The sequence below is a fragment of the Erythrolamprus reginae genome, chromosome 13, assembly GCF_031021105.1.
Source record: "Erythrolamprus reginae isolate rEryReg1 chromosome 13, rEryReg1.hap1, whole genome shotgun sequence".
Classification (NCBI taxonomy): domain Eukaryota; kingdom Metazoa; phylum Chordata; class Lepidosauria; order Squamata; family Dipsadidae; genus Erythrolamprus; species Erythrolamprus reginae.
In genome coordinates, this window is record NC_091962.1 from 5,850,985 (window position 1) to 5,871,135 (window position 20,151).

General features: G+C 41.1%; 1 protein-coding gene across 2 annotated transcripts in view; it reads left to right on the top strand.

Annotated features, from left to right (window-relative positions):
- TOP6BL (TOP6B like initiator of meiotic double strand breaks) overlaps positions 1 to 20,151 on the top strand; it is a 70,034-nt gene that overhangs the window by 26,584 nt on the left and 23,299 nt on the right. For both annotated transcript variants that reach the window (XM_070766041.1, XM_070766040.1), the window contains exons 6-9: positions 1,760 to 1,815; positions 8,535 to 8,606; positions 14,761 to 14,953; positions 18,174 to 18,321. In XM_070766041.1, the coding sequence (XP_070622142.1) occupies positions 1,760 to 1,815; positions 8,535 to 8,606; positions 14,761 to 14,953; positions 18,174 to 18,321 (469 nt within the window). The remainder of the gene's footprint in view (positions 1 to 1,759; positions 1,816 to 8,534; positions 8,607 to 14,760; positions 14,954 to 18,173; positions 18,322 to 20,151) is intronic.

Genomic DNA, 20,151 nt, shown 5'->3' on the forward strand with positions numbered 1-20,151 from the left:
TTTAATGTAATTTCATTATTAGATTTGTTCCATTGTTATACTGTTTTTATTGTTGTTGTGAGGCGCCCCGAGTCTTCGGAGAGGGGCGGCATACAAATCTAATAAATTGAATTGAATTGAATTGAATTTTTGTATGCTGGCCACTCCAATAGGACTCAGGGTGGCTAACATTAAGCCATAGTTTTACTAAACTTTTCAGAATATAACTCGGATCTGAGGGTATTATTTGTATTTGTATTTATTAGATTTGTATGCCGCCCCTCTCTGAAGACTCGGGGCGGCTAACAACAATATAAAAAGACAATATAAACAAATCTAATATTAAAAATAATCTTAAAAATAATCTAAAAGAAGGGAAGAGCCTTCTCCTTGGCGGCTCCGACCCTCTGGAACCAGCTCCCCGCTGAGATCAGGATTGCCCCCACCCTCCTTGCCTTTCGCAAACTCCTTAAAACCACCTCTGCCGTCAGGCATGGGGGAACCGAAACATCTCCCCCTTGCCCATGTTGTTTTGGTGTTAGATTGACTGTATGCGTGTTTTTAATATTCTGGGGTTGTTTTTAATGAATTTTTTAGTTTAAAATTGTAATTGGATTGGTGGGTATTGGATTTGTTATTATGTATTGTTTTTACCTTGTTGTGAGCCGCCCCGAGTTTGCGAAGAGGGGTGGCATATAAATCCAATAAATGTAATCTAATCTTTAAAAACCCCAATTTAAATAACCACTCATACATACAAGCATACCATGTATAAATTCTATAAGCCTAGGGGGAAGGGAAAATTTCAGTTTCCCCATGCCTGACGACAGAGGTGGGTTTTAAGGAGCTTGCGAAAGGCAAGGAGGGTGGGGGCAACTCTGATATCTTGGTGGAGCTGGTTCCAGAGGGTCGGGGCTACTACAAAGAAGGCTCTTCTCCTGGGTCCCGCCAAATGACATTGCTTAGTCGACGGGACCCGGAGAAGGCCAACTCTGTGGGACCTAACCAGTCGCTGGGATTCGTGCGGCAGAAGGCGGTCCCGGAGATATTCTGGTCCGATGCCATGAAGGGCTTTATAGGTCATAACCAACACTTTGAATGGTGTCTGGAAATTGATTGGCAACCAGTGCAGACTGCGGAGTGTTGGTGTAACATGGGCATACTTGGGAAGGGTGCATTTTGGGATATAAAATTGTGTTTCCTGGGTGAGAACCCTTTCTATACAGCTGGATAGTTTAATGTGCAAAATTCTGACCCTGCTGTTTCCAGGTGTGCTTGGGAAGGTTTACTGCCTAAAATTCTATTCAATAATAATATATACTGTAATTTGAATAATAAATCCTAAATAATAAAACAGTTGCTGTACAAATAGTCCTTGACTTACAACCATACGTTTGGCAGCTGTCCAAAGTTACAAAGGCACTGAAAAAAAAATTATTTGGGGCCAGTCCTCATACTTACAACCATCGCAGCTTTAAAAATTTGGGCGGAATGTATTTATGAAGATTGCAATAACCTGGGGTCATCTGATCGCCATTTGTGACTTTCTCGTCAAGCAAAATTAACAAGGGAAGCTGGATTCGTTTAACGACTTCATGCTTCACTTAACAACTGCAGTGATTTGCTTAAGAACCCAGGCAAAAAAAAAAAACCATTTGTAATTTCGGTTGCCAAATATAGTCGTAAACCGAGGACAACCTATACAAAGTGGTACCAATATGAAGACTCTGTTTCCCTTATTACGGTCACTTTCTATATTTCTTACTTTGTGCTTTTATAGATCAAGTTCCATTACTGTGTAAAAGTTAACAGCAACATCTCTGCGGAGACATATAGGTAAGCAAACACCTACAAAGTTACACTGGCAGCTGTAGACACTATAATTAAACCATACAAATAAATATATATTGTTCAAAGACTTGATACGAAAACACAATCGTTAAACACTGCTTAAAACAACAGTAACAGAAGGAATTTAATTCCAGGTTTGGGGAAAGAGATGAAATGTATCTCTCCTCTATCCTCTATGTTTGGTAACCTTGACTATTATTTATTTATTTTTATTTATTTATTAGATTTGTATGCCGCCCCTCTCCATAGACTGGGGGCGGCTCACAACAATAACAAAGACAATGTAAGCACAAATCTAATAATTAAAAAAAACACTAAAACCCCCATTAATAAAAGCAAGCATACACACAAACATACCATGTATAAACTGTATAGGCCCGGGGGAGATGTCTCAGTTCCCCCATGCCTGATGGCAGAGATGGGTCTTAACAACTTTACGAAAGGCAAGGAGGGTGGGGGCAGTTCTGGTCTCCAGGGGGAGCTGGTTCCAGAGGGTCGGGGCCGCAACAGAGAAGGCTCTTCTCCTGGGTCCCATCAAACGACATTGTTTAGTCGACGGGACCCGGAGAAGGCCAACTCTGTGGGACCTAACTGGTCGCTGGGATTCGTGCGGCAGAAGGCGGTCCCGGAGATATTCTGGTCCGATGCCATGAAGGGCTTTATAGGTCATAACCAACACTTTGAATTGTGACCGGAAATTGATCGGCAACCAATGCAGACTGCGGAGTGTTGGTGTAACATGGGCATACTTTGGGAAGCCCATGATTGCTCTCGCAGCTGCATTCTGCACGATCTGAAGTTTCCGAACACTTTTCAAAGGTAGCCCCATGTAGAGAGCGTTACAGTAGTCGAACCTCGAGGTGATGAGGGCATGAGTGACTGTGAGCAGTGAGTCCTGGTCCAGATAGGGCCGCAACTGGTGCACCAGGCGAACCTGGGCAAACGCCCCCCTCGCCACAGCTGAAAGGTGGTTCTCTAATGTGAGCTGTGGATCGAGGAGGACGCCCAAGTTGCGGACCCTCTCTGAGGGGGTCAATAATTCCCCCCCCCCCCAAGGTTATGGACGGACAGATGGAATTGTCCCTGGGCGGCAGAACCCACATCCACTCCATCTTATCCGGGTTGAGTTTTAGTCTGTTGACACCCATCCAGACCCCAACAGCCTCCAGGCACCAGCACATCACTTCCACTGCTTATTAAATACAACTTAAATCAAATGAAGTTGAAGTTAAAAGGAGTGGAACTTATAGTAAAATAAAGCCTATCTCTCTTTTTTTTTTTAAGTACCTTTGCAAAAAATGTTCCATCTAAGCTAGATTCTACTAAATCTGCACTTCTATTCTACTAGTTTTTCTCATCATTCCTTTCACCCATTTCCTCCCATGTTGGCTGTATGACTGTAACTTGTTGCGTATATCCTAAGATTTTTATTAATATTGCTTCTTCATTGCTTATTTGACCCCTATGACAATCATTAAGTGTTGTACCACATGATTCTTGACAAATGTATATTTTATTTTATGTACGTTGAGAGCATATGCACCAAGACAAATTCCTTGTGTGTCCAATCACACTTGGCCAATAAAAATTCTATTCTATTCTATTCTATTCTGATTGGAGTTATGAGACTAAACAGAACAATTGATTCCTGTCCGTCGATCCATTTTCCTTTCTAGCTACAGTATACTTCAGCATTCTGCAATTCTGGAACATTCTTAATCATGAGGTTTTTTGAATGAAAATGGAATACATTCCTCTGTTTTTTCCCCCCAAGACTTTTGTCTTAGTGTCAGGTTTGGGGGGAGTGGGGAGTCCATAAAATTGGATGCAACGTACTTAATAATCTTCTTGCTTAATGGCAGAAATTGGGGTCTCAACTGTAGTCGGAATTGATTTGGCTTGTTGGAAGTGGGTTGAAACCTGGATCTGCCAATTGGCCTGGGACCCCAATGGGGACTGTACAGTGGAGATGGTTGGTCGAGAGACAATTAGAGAGACCAATATATGTGATGCATGGTGTGATTGAATTGTCTGATTGCGTAATACATAGGATTTTTAGCTGTAGTTTTTAAATGTATTACATTTGTTTTGTACGCTTTGTTTCTATTTTTATTCTCTGCCCTGCCCTGGGTTTTCTGAGAAGGGAGGTATATAAATCTAATAATAATAATAATAATAGTAATAGTAATAATAATAATAATAGTAATAGTAATAATAATAATAATAATAATAATAATAATAATAATAAATCCCACCCCCATCCCATCTGCCCTTGATTTGAATCTCTGGTTTTCATTTATTCGAGTTTTAATGTGGATATACATTAAGTGGGGAAGTGTTTTTAATAGGAAAGTGAACACAAGAACAAGGGGACACAATCTGAAGTTAGTTGGGGGAAAGATCAGAAGCAACATGAGAAAATATTATTTTACTGAAAGAGTAGTAGATCCTTGGAACAAACTTCCAGCAGACGTGGTGGGTAAATCCACAGTAACTGAATTTAAACATGCCTGGGATAAACACATATCCATCCTAAGATAAAATACAGAAAATAGTATAAGGGCAGACTAGATGGACCATGAGGTCTTTTTCTGCCGTCAGACTTCTATGTTTCTATGTTTCTAAAATGTCTGTAAGGCTCCCAGAGTTACCTTATGGTTAGATGAACTGCCAATATATTTTATAAATAAGTAAATAAATGGCTTAAAGATGCTTTTTCCCCCCAATAGGAAACTGAACTTTCTGGTTTTTCTTTGAAAACATTTCGCTTCTCATTTATCTATCCGTCTGTCTGTCTGTCTGTCTGTCTGTCTGTCTGTCTATCATCTATCTATCTATCTATCTATCTATCTATCTATCTATCTATCTATCTATCTCTATCCATTTCTCTATACCTGCCTGCCTCTCTCTCTCTCTCTCTCTCTCTCTCTCTAACTAACTATCTAACTATCTAATTATATTTGTATTTTATTTTATTTATTTGATTTGATTTGTATGCCGCCCCTCTCCGCAGACTCGGGATGGCTAACAACAGTAGTAAACAGCATATGACAATCCAATATAAACAGTTAAAAACCCCTATTGTAAAACCAAATGCCGCCCCTCGTCAGAGACTCGGAGTGGCTCACAACACAAAAGACGGTACAAATCTAACGATAAAGACAATTTAAAACCCTTAATATAAAAACAATCATACATCTCAGACAAACCTTGCGTAAAACGGAAACGGCCCTGGGAGAATCAATCTCCCCATGCCTGACGGCAGAGGTGGGCTTTAAGGAGTTTGCGAAAGGCAAGGAGGGTGGGGGCAGTCCTAATCTCCGGGGGGGTGGGAGTTGATTCCAGGGGGTCGGGGCCGCCACAGAGAAGGCTCTTCCCCTGGGAAGGATCATGAATCAGTTGTTAAACACTGACAAGACTAGCGGAGCTGCTACTTAGAGCTCAATTTCGCAGTGTGAAAGCCCAACCACTGATTAAGGAGGTCACTGTCTGGTGGGGTGAACCGTTGTACTCCTTCTGGGAAAGAGCTTTTAGCCATTGAACATCTGCCAGCCTTAGCACGGCCACTTAATGCATAATTAAAAAAAGAAAAAGTAACAGGAAGTACATCACCTAAAGAGAATATCTAGCAGGGAACCATCTGTTCTGTCAAGATTTGTGGTAGGCATTTATCTCCCAACATAAATCCTTGGAAAGAGCCCAAGTTTGGCCGATGCAGTGGGTAGTTCACATCTATAGATTAAAAATGTACATGGATTTAATTGCAATAAGCTTCTCCTTCAGTTCTACACTGAGGAGTGGCGCAGTGGCCTAGAGGTTGGAGCTCTGGCCTCACAATCAGAAAGCTGTGAGTTCAATCCTAGGTAGCGGCATATATTTCTTTCTCTGGGCATGATGAGAAATATTATTATTATTATTATTATTAACAATAACAACAACAATATCTCCGGGACCGCCTTCTGCCGCACGAATCCCAGCGACCGGTTAGGTCCCACAGAGTTGGCCTTCTCCGGGTCCCGTCGACTAAGCAATGTCGTTTGGCGGGACCCAGGGGAAGAGCCTTCTCTGTGGCGGCCCCAACCCTCTGGAACTCTGGATATCAGAGTTGCCCCCACCCTCCTTGCCTTTCGCAAGCTCCTTAAAAGCCACCTCTGTCGTCAGGCATGGGGGAATTGAAATTTGCCCTTCCCCCTAGGCTTATAGAATTTATACATGGTATGCTTGTATGTATGAGTGGTTCTTTAAATTGGGGTTTTTTAGATTGTTTTTAATATTAGATTTGTTTACATTGTCTTTTTATATTGTTGTTAGGCGCCCTGAGTCTTCTGAGAGGGGCGGCATACAAATCTAATAAATAAATAAATGAATGAATGAATGAATGAATAAATGAATAAACGAACAAACAAACAAACAAACAAACAACACAGAGTTGGAAGGGACCTTGGAGGTCTTCTAGTCCAACCCCCTGCTTAGGCAGGAAACACTACACTACCTCAGACAGATGGTTATCCAACATCTTCTTAAAAACTTCTAGTGTTGGAGCATTCACAACTTCTGGAGGCAAGCTGTTCCACTGATCAATCGTTCTAACTGTCAGGAAATCTCTCCTTAGCTCTAAGTTGCTTCTCTCCTTGTTTAGTTTCCACCCATTGCTTCTTTTTCTACCATCAGGCTTTTGGAAAATAGTTTGACTCCTTCTTCGTTATGGCACCCCCTGAGATATATTGGAAGACTGCTATCATGTCTCCCTTGGTCCTTCTTTTCATTAAACTTGACATACCCAGTTCCTGCAACTGTTCTTCATATGTTTTAGTCTCCAGTCCCCTAATCATCTTTGTTGCTCTTCTCTAGAGTCTCAACTTCCCTTTTGCATCGTGGTGATCAAAACTGAACGCAGTATTCCAAGTGTGGCCTTACCAAGGCCTTATAATGTGCTATAACTGCTCTAGCATACCCATGGTCACGTGGTCAAAATTGTGGTCATACATCAAGGACTACCTTTAAGCCTCTATATTACTCTGAAACTACCTCTGCACATTCCTTGCTTGCCCTGGGCATGTTTTCAATAGTTCCTTTTGCCTAAAGTGAACACTGAATTAATTCATGACATGACATGAGTCCTTCGAGGGCAACATCAAAGTGCAAAGTTCCAGAAAACAAATCATTACTAAAATTTGATGAAGGCAATTTAGAATGGAATTTGATAAAATACAATAAAATGAAATTGGAATAAAATATGATTTATAATAATAATAATAATAATAATAATAATAATAATAATAATAATTTATTGGATTTGTATGCTGCCCCTCTCCGTAGACTTGGGGCGGCTAACAACAATGATAAAAACAGCATGTGACAATCCAATAATTAAACAGCTAAAACCCTTATTTATAAAAACCAAACATACACACAAACATACCATGCATAACTTGTAATGGCCTAGGGGGAAGGAATATCTCAACTCCCCCATGCCTGGCGGTATAAATGAGTCTTGAGTAGTTTACGAAAGACAGGGAGGGTGGGGGCAATTCTAATCTCCGGGGAGAGTTGGTTCCAGAGGGCCCGGGCCGCCACAGAGAAGGCTCTTCCCCTGGGGCCCGCCAAATGACATTGTTTAGTCGACGGGACCTGGACAAGGCCAACTCTGTGGGACCTTATCGATCGCTGGGATTCGTGCGGAATGAAGTTGGAATAAAATATAGCCTAAAATGAAATGGAATAAAATACAATAATTTAAGATATAGATAAAATATGGGGGAAAAATCGGTGCCACCCCTGCAATCTACCCCCAAACAGTCCCATGTGTGCAGAACTCAAGCAAACCATTTTGTTTAAATACTGTGTTAAATGTTATTTTTAGGTTCTGGCCACACATAAGGTAAGTTGTTTTGATATGGGAATCCCAGTGGGTCATTCAATAATCTTATTATTGCAAGCAATAATCAAATAGGATGTGAGCCAGGTCTTCTACCTCTGCCGCTACATAATAATAATAATAATAATAATAATAATAATTATTATTATTATTATTATTATTATTATTATTATTTATTAGATTTGTATGCCGCCCCTCTCCGAAGACTTGGGGCGGCTCACAATAATAATAAAAACAATATTATAGTAGAACAAATCTAATATTAAAAAAACATATAAAACCCTATCATTATTTTAAAAAAACCAAACAACAAATTCATACCAAACATAAAACAAAGTATAAAAGAGCCTGGGAGAAAGGTGTCTCAACTCCCCCATGCCTGGCGGTATAAGTGAGTCTTGAGTAGTTTACAAAAGACAGGGAGGGTGGGGGCAATTCTAATCTCCGGTAGGAGTTGATTTCAGAGGGCCGGGGCCGCCACAGAGAAAGCTCTGCCCCTGGGGCCCACCAAACAACATTCATTGTAAGGTATAGAATGAAATCTCCCAAATCTGACCATTGTGTCAAGCAAATTAATTCATGGTTTGTTTGACCATGGCTTGTTGCGTAAGACACAATTGGGCAGATTTACACCCAAGCTTTAAGTCAGCAACACATGAACCCGCATTACGGCTTGTGATATGTAAACCTTTGATTGCGATAGTAATTGGAAGTGCAGTGAATTCAAGGAAATAACGTAAAAGGTCTGCCTTGTTGTTTAATTGGTGTTCTCATTTATAATTATGATAAATGCGGTGACTTTTCCACATGTCCTTCTATGTTTCAGCCCAGAAGGGAAAGTCAGCACATGTTTGCCAGATGGAACCATGTTACTTAGCGATGGAAGACATTTTAGGAGGTAAGCAGTGGGGGGAGATAATTTCTCCTTCAGAGGCTGATGGATGGAGGGGGTTATAAACACACGGACATTCTTAAAACCAGATTGTGGAAACCGGTGCCCGGCATTTGTTCCTAGCTGGGGGAATGTTGTTTTTGCCAAGATGTAGATGATCTAGTTTAAGAAAGTCTAATTAATTTGAAATTTATTTTATTTTATTTATTTTGCCCAATACATAATACACACTGAAGAGAAAGATATGTAATAATATAAGTAAAGAAAAGAATAGAAGATATAAAAGTATATTTGAAAGGAAGAAAAGATAAATGAGATAAGGAGAGACAATTGTACAGTGGACGGAAGGCACACTGGTGCACTTATGCAAGCCCCTTACTCACCTCTAAGGAACCTGGAGAGGACAATCGTGGATAGTCTAAGGGAGAAATGTTGGGGGTTAGGGGTTGACACTACTGAGTCCGGTAATGAGTTCCACGCTTCGACAACTCGGTTGCTGAAGTCATATTTTTTACAGTCAAGTTTAGTCCCTAATAAAAATAAGCTGGGTTTATGTGAAGCCCTAAACCACCCAGATTAATTAGTTTGCTGTTGTTTGAAGGCTGATACCTGGTTATTATGTAGACAAATAAATTATCTTGTCCCTATGTCAATCTGCACCTGTTCTACAAACTCAGTAGCTGCCTACATCCAACCACATTTACAAGTATTCCTGGAGGCGTCTGTAATATGGTAAATGATTTAGCTTTACTAGATAAATGGTCAAAGCAATGGAAACTGCAGTTTAATGTTTCCAAATGTAAAATAATGCACTTGGGGAAAAGGAATCCTCAATCTGAGTATTGCATTGGCAGTTCTGTGTTAGCAAATACTTCAGAGGAAAAGGATTTAGGGGTAGTGATTTCTGACAGTCTCCAAATGGGTGAACAGTGCAGTCAGGCGGTAGGGAAAGCAAGTAGGATGCTTGGCTGCAACGCTAGAGGTATAACAAACAGGAAGAGGGAGATTATGATCCCGCTATATAGAGCGCTGGTGAGACCACATTTGGAATACTGTGTTCAGTTCTGGAGACCTCACCTACAAAAAGATATTGACAAAATTGAACGGGTCCAAAGACGGGCTACAAGAATGGTGGAAGGTCATAAGCATAAAACGTATCAGGAAAGACTTAATGAACTCAATCTGTATAGTCTGGAGGACAGAAGGAAAAGGGGGGACATGATCGAAACATTTCAATATATTAAAGGATTAAATAAGGTCCAGGAGGGAAGCGTTTTTAATAGGAAAGTGAACACAAGAACAAGGGGACACAATCTGAGGTTAGTTGGGGGAAAGATCAAAAGAAACATGAGAAAATATTATTTTACTGAAAGAGTAGTAGATCCTTGGAACAAACTTCCAGCAGACGTGGTAGATAAATCCACAGGAACTGAATTTAAACATGCCTGGGATAAACATAGATCCATCCTAAGATAAAATACAGAAAATAGTATAAGGGCAGACTAGATGGACCAGGAGGTCTTTTTCTGCCGTCGGACTTCTATGTTTCTAAGTAGCCTTTGAGTTGCAGCCAAGTTACAACGGCCCTGAAAAAAGTGACTAATGACCGTTTTTCACACAACCATTGCATCATCACCATGGCCACAATGGCTCACATTTATGACGGTCGCAGTGTCCCCTTTTGAGACCTCTCGACAAGCAAAATCACAACCCATTGCTAACTTAACAATTGCAGCGATGATATGAAAGGCGGTAAAAATGGGGCCAAAACTCACTTAACAACTACCTCAACGCCGCCCTGAGTTGCCTTGAGAAGGGCGGCATAGAAATCTAACAAATAAATGAATAAATCTCGCTGAGCAACATTCATTTTGGCCTCCATTGTGGTTGTTAAGTCAAGGACCATCTGTAGCGGCAGAGAATAGGGACTGCAAGGGTTTGAGAAAGAACACTTCCTAGACTGCACTGCCCCCTGGTGGCTGTGGAAGCAAAAGGTTGGTGGACTGGATTTTGCTTTTATTTATTTATTTATAGTGATGGGCGAACCCAACGGTGTTGGGGTTCGGCAGGTTCGGACGAACTTTACGCAAAATTCGGACGAACCCGAACCGAACCCGAACTCCAAACGCTGCGTGACGTCAAAGTGACGTCTCCGTGACGTCAAAGCCCCGGCGGGGACCACCTCGTAAAAATAAACATGTTTATTTTTACGAGGTGGTCCCCGCCGGGGCTTTGACGTCACGGAGACGTCACTTCCTGGCTTTCGGTGCGGAGGCTGGGGGAGTGGGGGCGGGGGATTCCCCTCTGCCTGCCACCGCACCCCTCCCGTTCGACATTGGAAGGAGGAAGGGCACGCGCGGTGTGTGGGGGGAGCGTTTCTCCATTGGGAAAGTAAGACGGTGGCAAGTTTCGTGACGAGGACCACCTCGGCGGCAGCTTTAACACGCTGAGAAACCGATGTTAAAGGGGAGGGGGGCGGTGGCAGACAAAAGGGAATCCCTTGCCCCCACTCCCCCAGCCTCCCCACGATGGGATTCTTGGCGCGGGGCTTTGACGTCACGGAGACGTCACTTCCTGGCCAGCCGAGGCGAGCGAACGCCAAATGCGACCCCGAACTTTGCCCGAAGTTTCAAAAAAATTCGTGTTCATGTTCGGCATACTGAACACCGCAAAATTCGGTACGGACCTGAATTGTGCGAGTTCGGTTCGCCCATCACTATTTATTTATTGTGTCAAGCGTATATGAGCCGGGGTGGCGCAGCAGGTAGAGTGCTGTAGTGCAGGCCACTGAAGCTGACTTGTAGATCTGAAGGTTAGCAGTTCAAATCTCATCACCGCTCCCAGCTCAAGGTTGACTCAGCCTTCCATCCTTCCGAGGTGGGTAAAATGAGGACCCGGATTGTGGGGGCAATAGCCTAGCTCTGTTAAAAAAGTGCTATTGCTAACATGTTGTAAGCCGCCCTGAGTCTAAGGAGAAGGGCGGCATAAAAATTGAATAAATAAATAAATATACACAGGGGTGAGCAGCAGGCAGGACGGGGTGGGACGCAGTTCCACTGGCGGAAATGAAGCTGCATGCGCAGCTCCAGCTGATCGGCGGCTGTCACTTCCTGGATTACCGGGCTCGGCTCGGCTCTCCATTTTTTCCCTGCTGCTACTGCTGCTGCATCTGCGCCCCTTGCTTTTTTCCTCTTTCCTCCTTCCTGGCCTCGGACGAGCTTCCCTCTCTCCTACCCAGCTCCCTTCCAGCCTCACACGGCCACCTCCCACCTTAGGTGCAAGCTGAAAGCCTGGGTGGAAGCGGCGCTGGCAGCATTTATGCTTCTGGCAGCACCCGTTCGCCTAGCTACACACCTTGAGGCGGGGGGGGGCGACATAGGAAGGAGAGTGCAGGAAACGCAAAGCAAATTGTCGACACTGGTAAGGTTGTAAGTCAAGGACTTAACGGTTCACTTGAACGATGATGATCGTTCAAGCCACTCCCACCCGGTCACATGGCCGGCAAGCCACTCCTACCCAGTCACATGACCATTAGGCCACACCCACAAAATAAGCCACACCCACAGTGTGGCAGTAAAAATTTTGGCTGCCTAAGATTGATATGTTGGATATAAACACGACCAGTTACAAATCTTGTATATACTTTATATAGTATTAAGAGACTTTATATATATACTGATAGTATCTTTACTACTACAGTACTCCCTAAAATCTCTATAACTTGATTAACTCAACACTTGCATCTATCAATCTAGATAAACAAACCGAACCATGGTAACGAGCTAATAAAATAGGAATCAGTTCTCGTTTTCAGTACAGCTCCCCCGGACATTCGCCGAATCTTTTATCCTTTCTATCCTTTCTATGTTCTCTGTCCTTTCTATCTTTTCCCCTCCTCCTCTCTACCCTTTCCCTACCTACTTCTTTCCCTCCCTTTTTCTAGTTTTTAAGTTTGTACTTTGTAAATTGATATGTTATTCGACTGTTTTCTATTGTTACGACCATTATTTCATGTTTTGTATAATATGTTGTATTTTGTATTATTTGTATAATAAAAATTAAAATATTTTTTTTTAAAAAAAAATTGGCTGCCCATTACTGCGTATGTATCTGTGATGGCGAGCCGAGGGCACGCATGCCGGAAGTGGGATGTAGAGTCATTGTCCCTTGCTCTTCCGGGTTCCGGTGTGCCAGTCAGCTGGTTTTCATGGGCAGTGGAAGAAGAGACGCCCATTGCACACACACGCTCTAGGAAGATGATCTTCCTGTTTCCAGAGTGTGCATGTGCACTTGCCAGCTAGTCTGGTTTCTGGCTCATGCGCGCCAAAGACCAGCAACAGGCGCATGTCCCAAAAGACGTGGAGAGGGGATCCCAGGGGTCGATTTCAAAGGGATCAGAGCACCGTAAGCTGGGCTTCCCTTCCTCCCTGCTTGTGTGGGCTAGAATAGAATAGAGTAGAATAGAACAGAATTGAATTTAGAATGGAGTGGAATGGAATGGAATAGAACAGAATTGAATGGAATTGAATTTAGAATGGAATGGAATAGAATTAGAATAGAATAGAATAGAATGAGATATGGAACAAAGTGTATATATGGATAAACAAGAAGAAAAATTAACATTAACAGTAAAAGTAAATAAATAAATAATAGTATTGTATTAGTGGAGTTATGATTTAAGTGTTATGTTAGACTTATTAGGGATAAGATTTAAGAGTTACGGATTACAATGTATGAAGATTTAATATAAAAAGTTAACCAAATTTCTTCTTTTCATTTAAAGTAATAAGTTGATTTTAAACTTTTTTGCATGTATTCTTTTTTGTATTGAAATTTTACTTCAAGAATAAGCGGAGGAGATACAACCCCACTTTTATGTTAAATGTATGTTTGTTAGTTTTGTCTATTTTAAGAAAATTTAATAAAATATATTGGGGGAAAAAAGAATAGAATAGAATAGAATTCCTTATTGGCTAAGTGTGATTGGACACACAAGGAATTTGTCTTTCGTGCAGATGCTCTCAGTGCACATAAAGAAAAGATACATTCGACAAGAGTCGTAAAATACAACACTTAATGATAGTCCTATAAACCAAGCTGTGCATTTTAACAAAAACATGAGATGCTTAAATAAAAATGTAATTTTAAAATATTGATATTTCTATGCCACTGTGCTGCAGAATAATTATGAGCCATTAGAACAGATTGAATAGAACAAATTACTTCTTTTTCTTGCTATCTAATGCTTTCTTTTTCTTTCCAGTTCTCTTTCACAATCTTTCATCTCCTATTAATTCAGATAATTATTCAATTAACATACAATCAATTTTTTTTAATTGTTCTGGTAGCTACATAGGAATTAATCCCCAGTTATCTTGTGCTACTGTTAACAGCTTGCTTTTAAAAAAATGTAAACTGAGAACTGAACTCCATCTCACAACATGTCGCCCTTTAAATATGATGGGCAATGGTCCTCCAAAACTGATGACTCCCAACATACGTGAAAAGGATTAGATTACTAAAGGGTGATCTTTCACTAATTTGTTATTTATTTATAATTTATTTCCTTCTGTTTTCTATCTCCAATTAACCTCTCTCTTTTTCCCTCCTTCCCTCTCTCACTCTTATCTTCCTTCCTCCACCGCTTTCCCTTCCCTTCTGTTCCCTTTCCCTCCCTCCTTTCCTTCCTTCCCACCCTCCCTCTCTCTTGTTCTCATCTCCCTCCCTCCCTTTCCTCTCTCACTCTCATCTTCCTCCTCCCTCCTGCTTCTCCTTCCTTCCTTCCTTCCTTTATTCCTTTCATTCTTTACCTTCCTTCCTTCCTTCCTTCCATTCTTTTCCTTCCTTCCTTCCATCCTTCCTTCCTTCCCTCCCTCCTGCTTCTTCTGCCTTCCTTCCTTTATTCCTTTCATTCTTTACCTTCCTTCCTTCCTTCCTTCCTTTCTTCCTTCCTTCCTTCCATCCTTCCATCCTTCCTTCCTTCCATCCTTCCTTCCATCCTTCCATCCATCCTTCCTTCCTTCCTTCCTTCCATCCTTCCATCCGTCCTTCCTTCCATCCTTCCTTCCATCCTTCCTTCCTTCCTTCCATCCTCCTTTCCTTCCCTCCCTCCCATCTTCCTCCCCTCCCTCCCCCGCTTCTTTCTCTTTCCTTCTCCCAGGTCGGAATCCAGGGCTGTAATCCCATCCTGCGACAAAATCCACTTTGTGACTGGTGAACGAGTCAACCTCTTCACCCCGGATGAATTAGTGGAAGGAGGCTTCACGGGCGCCTTGAGTCTCAGAGCTGTGGCATCCCTCTGTCCCTGCCAGAAACCTTTCCCTAACCAACCTGCCAAGATCGTGGCTGCTTCAGTATCCTTTCCTGGGACCAATAGAAGGGGATCGAGGGACGCTTTGGCTGGGCTTGCAAACTGCAAAGAGAGGCAGGCATTCGGCTAAGGCATTTGGGGGGCGTTTGCCCAGGTTCGCCTGGTGCAACAGTTGCGGCCCTATCTGGACCGGGAGTCACTGCTCACAGTCACTCATGCCTTCATCACCTCGAGGCTCGACTACTGTAATGCTCTCTACATGGGGCTACCTTTGAAGAGTGTTCGGAAACTCCAGATCGTGCAGAATGCAGCTGCGACAGCAATCATGGGCTTCTCTAAATATTTATTTATTTATTTATTTATTGGATTTGTATGCCGCCCCTCTCCAGAGACTCGGGGCGGCTAACAGCGACAATAAAACAGTGTACAATAGTAATTTGGTATTGATGATTAAAAATCTATTAATATAAAAACCAAACATACATACATACATACCATGCATAGAATTGTAAAGGCCTAGGGGGAAAGAGGATCTCAATTCCCCCATGCCTGGCGGCAGAGGTGGGTTTTAAGTTGTTTACGAAAGGCAAGGAGGGTGGGGGCAGTTCTAATCTCTGGGGGGAGTTGGTTCCAGACGGCTGGGGCCACCACAGAGAAGGCTCTTCCCCTGGGTCCCGCCAGGCGACATTGCTTAGTTGACGGGACCCGGAGAAGATCCACTCTGTGCCCATGTTGCTCCCACACTCCGCAGTCTGCATTGGTTGCCGATCAGTTTCCGGTCACAATTCAAAGTGTTGGTCATGACCTATAAAGCCCTTCATGGCACTGGACCAGAATATCTCCGGGACTGCCTTCTGCCGCACGAATCCCAGCGACCACTTAGGTCCCACAGAGTTGGCCTTCTCTGGGTCCCGTCAACTAAACAATGTCGTTTGGTGGGACCCAGGGGAAGAGCCTTCTCTGTGGCGGCCCCGACCCTTTGGAACCAACTCCCCCCAGATATCAGAGTTGCCCCCACCCTCCTAGCCTTTCGTAAGCTCCTGAAAACCTCCTCTGTCGTCAGGCATGGGGGAATTGACATGTTCCCTCCCCCTAGGCTTATAAAATTTACGCATGGTACGCTAGTATGTATGATTGGTTTTAATTTGTGGTGTTTTTTAAATTAACTTAAATATTAGATTTGTTTTACATTGTACTGTTATTGCTGTGAGCCGCCCTGAGTCTGCGGAGAGGGGCGGCATACAAATCTGATTAAACTTAAACTTAAACTTAAGAAGAATGGGTTAAACTAAAATAGGCAGCCATGTGAGTTTTTGAAATACACTGCTCAAAAAACAACAAAGGGAACACTCAAATAACACATCCTAGATCTGAATGAATGAAATATTCTCATTGAATACTTTGCTCTGTACAAAGTTGAATGTGCTGACAACACGCGTGTGAAATTGATTGTCAGTGTTGCTTCCTAAGTGGACAGTTTGATTTCACAGAACTTTGATTTACTTGGAGTTGTATTGTGTTGTTTAAGTGTTCCCTTTATTTTATTTTTTTGAGCGGTGTATTTTAAAGCCAGGGGTATCCATCCTTGTGCATTTTCATCTCTCAAATTTGCGGGAGCCAGCCATGGAGACACCTCCATAATTCATTATTATTATTATTATTATTATTATTATTATTATTTATTGGGTTTTTATGCCACCCCTCTCCGGAGACTCGGGGCGGCTAACAGGAATAATAAGACAGCATATAATAATAATCCAATACTAAAAACAATTAAAAACCCATTATAATAAAAACCATAGAGACATACCATGCATAACATTGTAAAGGCCTAGGGGGAAAGGGTTCAATTCTTCCAATGGAAGGCAGACGGTCATATCCCGAAGTGACATAGGAGAAGTCGCATACTGTGGAACTCACCCAGTCACTGAGAGGACCATAAAGGGGGGCGTGCATAAGCGCACCAGTGTGCCTACCGTCCCCATTTATTTGTACTCATTCCTTGTCATGCCCATGTTTATACTTATACCTCTTATCTAGTACATGATTGACAAACTAAAGAAACAAACCGATACTGGAATTACATGTCACCCCTCGTCCTTCTTTTAACCACATACTGCTTATAGTTATAACTATGTATAACTACAGTTATACTGTACTTATAAAACTATAACTATATATAGTTATAGTTACAATTACAGTTACAGTTATATAGTTGTTATATAGTTATATAGTTATATTATTATAGTTATAGTTGTAGTGTAGTTACAGTTACAGTTAGTTATATAGTGTTATAGTTACAGTTATATAGTTAGAGTTATAATTATACAGTTATAGTTATAGTTAGTTATATAGTTACAGTTATATAGTTATAACTAGAGTCTTGGGAGGGAGCGGCATACAAATCTAATAAATTATTATTATTATTATTATTATTATTATTATTATTATAGTTATAGTAGTTATAGTTATATAGTTACAGTTTTATAGTTTATTTATTTATTTATTTATTTATTTATTTATTTATTTATTTACATTTAAATATATTAAAGGGTTAAATAAGGTCCAGGAGGGAAGTGTTTTCAATAGGAAAGTGAACACAAGGACAAGGGGACACAATCTGAAGTTAGTTGGGGGAAAGATCAGAAGCAACGTGAGAAAATATTATTTTACTGAAAGAGTAGTAGATCCTTGGAACAAACTTCCAGCAGATGTGGTAGATAAATCCACAGTAACTGAATTTAAACATGCCTGGGATAAACATAGATCCACCCTAAGATAAAATACAGAAAATAGTATAAGGGCAGACTAGATGGACCATGAGGTCTTTTTCTGCCATCAGACTTCTATGTTTCTATGTTTCTACCTACTTACTTACTTACTTACTTACTTACTTACTTACTTACTTACTTACTTACTTACTTACTTACTTACTTACTTACTTACTTACTTATTAGATTTGTATGCCGCCCCTCTCCGTAGACTCGTTATAGTTATAGTTATAGTATAACTATAGTCCTTGGAGAGGGGCAGTATACAAATCTAATAAATTATTATTATTATTATTATTATTATTATTATTTGTTGTTGTTGTTGTTGTTGTTTTTGTTGTGAGGTTTGCTATTGTCTCAAGATTAGATTGACTTAAAGAAAGGAAAGCAGCACTGATCTTGTGCAAACGGATTTTGTATCAAACTCAGCACTATGGTGTTCACCATTCACTGGCCTTCAGATGATTGTTTCCCCCTAACTCCTCCCTATATATATTTCTTTATGATCCAGCTGGGCTGCCCATATTGTTTTCTGCAGAGGAACCCTCCTACTCTTTCTTCGAAGATCCTTCACGTTTCGCCTCTTGGGGCAAATACGCCTACCAAGCCACACTAATTCCAGCTGCCTATTGCGAAACAGGTAACCGATGTCTTTATTTATTTATTTAATAGGATTTGTATGCCGTCCCTCTCTGAGGACTCAGGGCGGCTCACAACATATATAAAGAGACAATAGTAAAATCAATCCCATTAATACATAAAAACAATCCTTAAAAATCTACTTTATTATATATGCTGTAGTTGGAAAAAGAAAGTATGTGTCATTGTGTCAATCATATATCCTTCTTTCTTCAATGGTATAGTGGTGCTATAGTTTGTTAATATTTGTTGATGACACAATGATATGGAGACTATAAGATTGTACTTATGTATTAAATGTATAATAACTGTAAAAAGGAAGATCTTCCTTTGTAAGTTAGACGTAAGCTGCACATAAATCACACTACTCCTCGAGTAGTGCCAATTGTATATAATGATACCAAATATGCTATATGTAAAGCAGAATGCTTTATTTTTGTTTTCTTTTTCTTATCTTCTTTTTCTCTTCCCTTTTTCTTCTTTTTTCCCTCTCTCCTTTTTTCATGTTCGTTTTATGTGTATATATTGCCTTTTGTTGTGTAATTTTAATGTAAATATTTAATAAAACAAAGAAAGTATGAACTGATCTTCAGGTTAAAAACACACGGTTCCCAATTAGCAATCTCAGTAGGTAGCTAGAAAAATAAACTAAGAATATCTGTAAAGAAAGTCACCACAAAACATTGAACATCAAACACAGTCCGAAAGCATTGCTCGTTCTTGAAATTGCTGGTCCACTGCAACTGATAAAGCTTGAAGGAAAGTTGTCATTATAACATTAGGACAGTGTTTTTCAACCAGTGTGCCGTGAGACATGGTCAGGTGTGCCGCGAAGCTCAGAGAGAGAAAGAAAGAAAGAGAGAGAGAGAAAGAGCAAAAGAGAGAGAAAGCAAGAGAGAGAGAAAAAGAAAACAGAGAGAGAGAGAAAGAGAGAGAGAGAGAGAAATAAAGCAAGAGAGAGAGAGAAAGCAAGAGAGGGAAAAAGAAAGAGAACGAGAGAGAGAGAAAGAAAGAAAGGAAGAGAGAGAGAAAGAGAACAAGAGAGAAAGAGAAAGAAAGAGAGAGGGAGGGAAGGTGGGAGAGAGAAAGACATAGAGGGAGGGAGGGAGAGAGAGGAAGGAAGAGGAAGGAAGGAAGAGAGAAAGAAAGAGGGAAGGAGAGAGAGAGAAAAAAGAGAAAGAGAGAGAAAGAGGGAGGGAGAGAGAAATAGAGCAAAAGGGAGGAAGAAACAGAGAATTTTTTTGTCCAAACTTTTTTTAGCTGCCCCCCCCATCCCCACTCAATGTGCCCCATGGTTTTGTAAATGTAAAAAATGTGCCGCGGCTCAAAAAAGGTTGAAAATCACTGCATTTGGAGATTGAATATACAGTGCGTGGGCTAGAAAAGGGAGATTTCTTAGGATACGGCCACTACGTCCTTCACTTTTCCTTGAAATATCCACACTACACTCGTGTTCGGTTATCCGGTCGGAATGTGGAAAAGCTGTTTTAAGAATGAATAGCGTGTGCAGTTTTTCAGGGCACCATCTCAGGAGCAGACCTGAAAATAAAACATGTGAACTGACATGTTTATTTTCAGCATCATAAAATATTGTCTGGTGGCTTGACTCATTTATCCTTATGAGACCTCCGAACAATACACATGGGGTGTAAAATAACAGGGAGCTCACCCGCTGCAGAGCATCACAACTGACACCACAAACTAGCTGTTGTGTAACTCTGCTTTCTGGTTCAGGAAGCTCCTGGGAAGATGGATCTGCAGACCGAATCCTGAAATAGTCATAGCAATAGAATTTAGACTTGGATACCGCTTCACAGCTCTTTTTAAATCC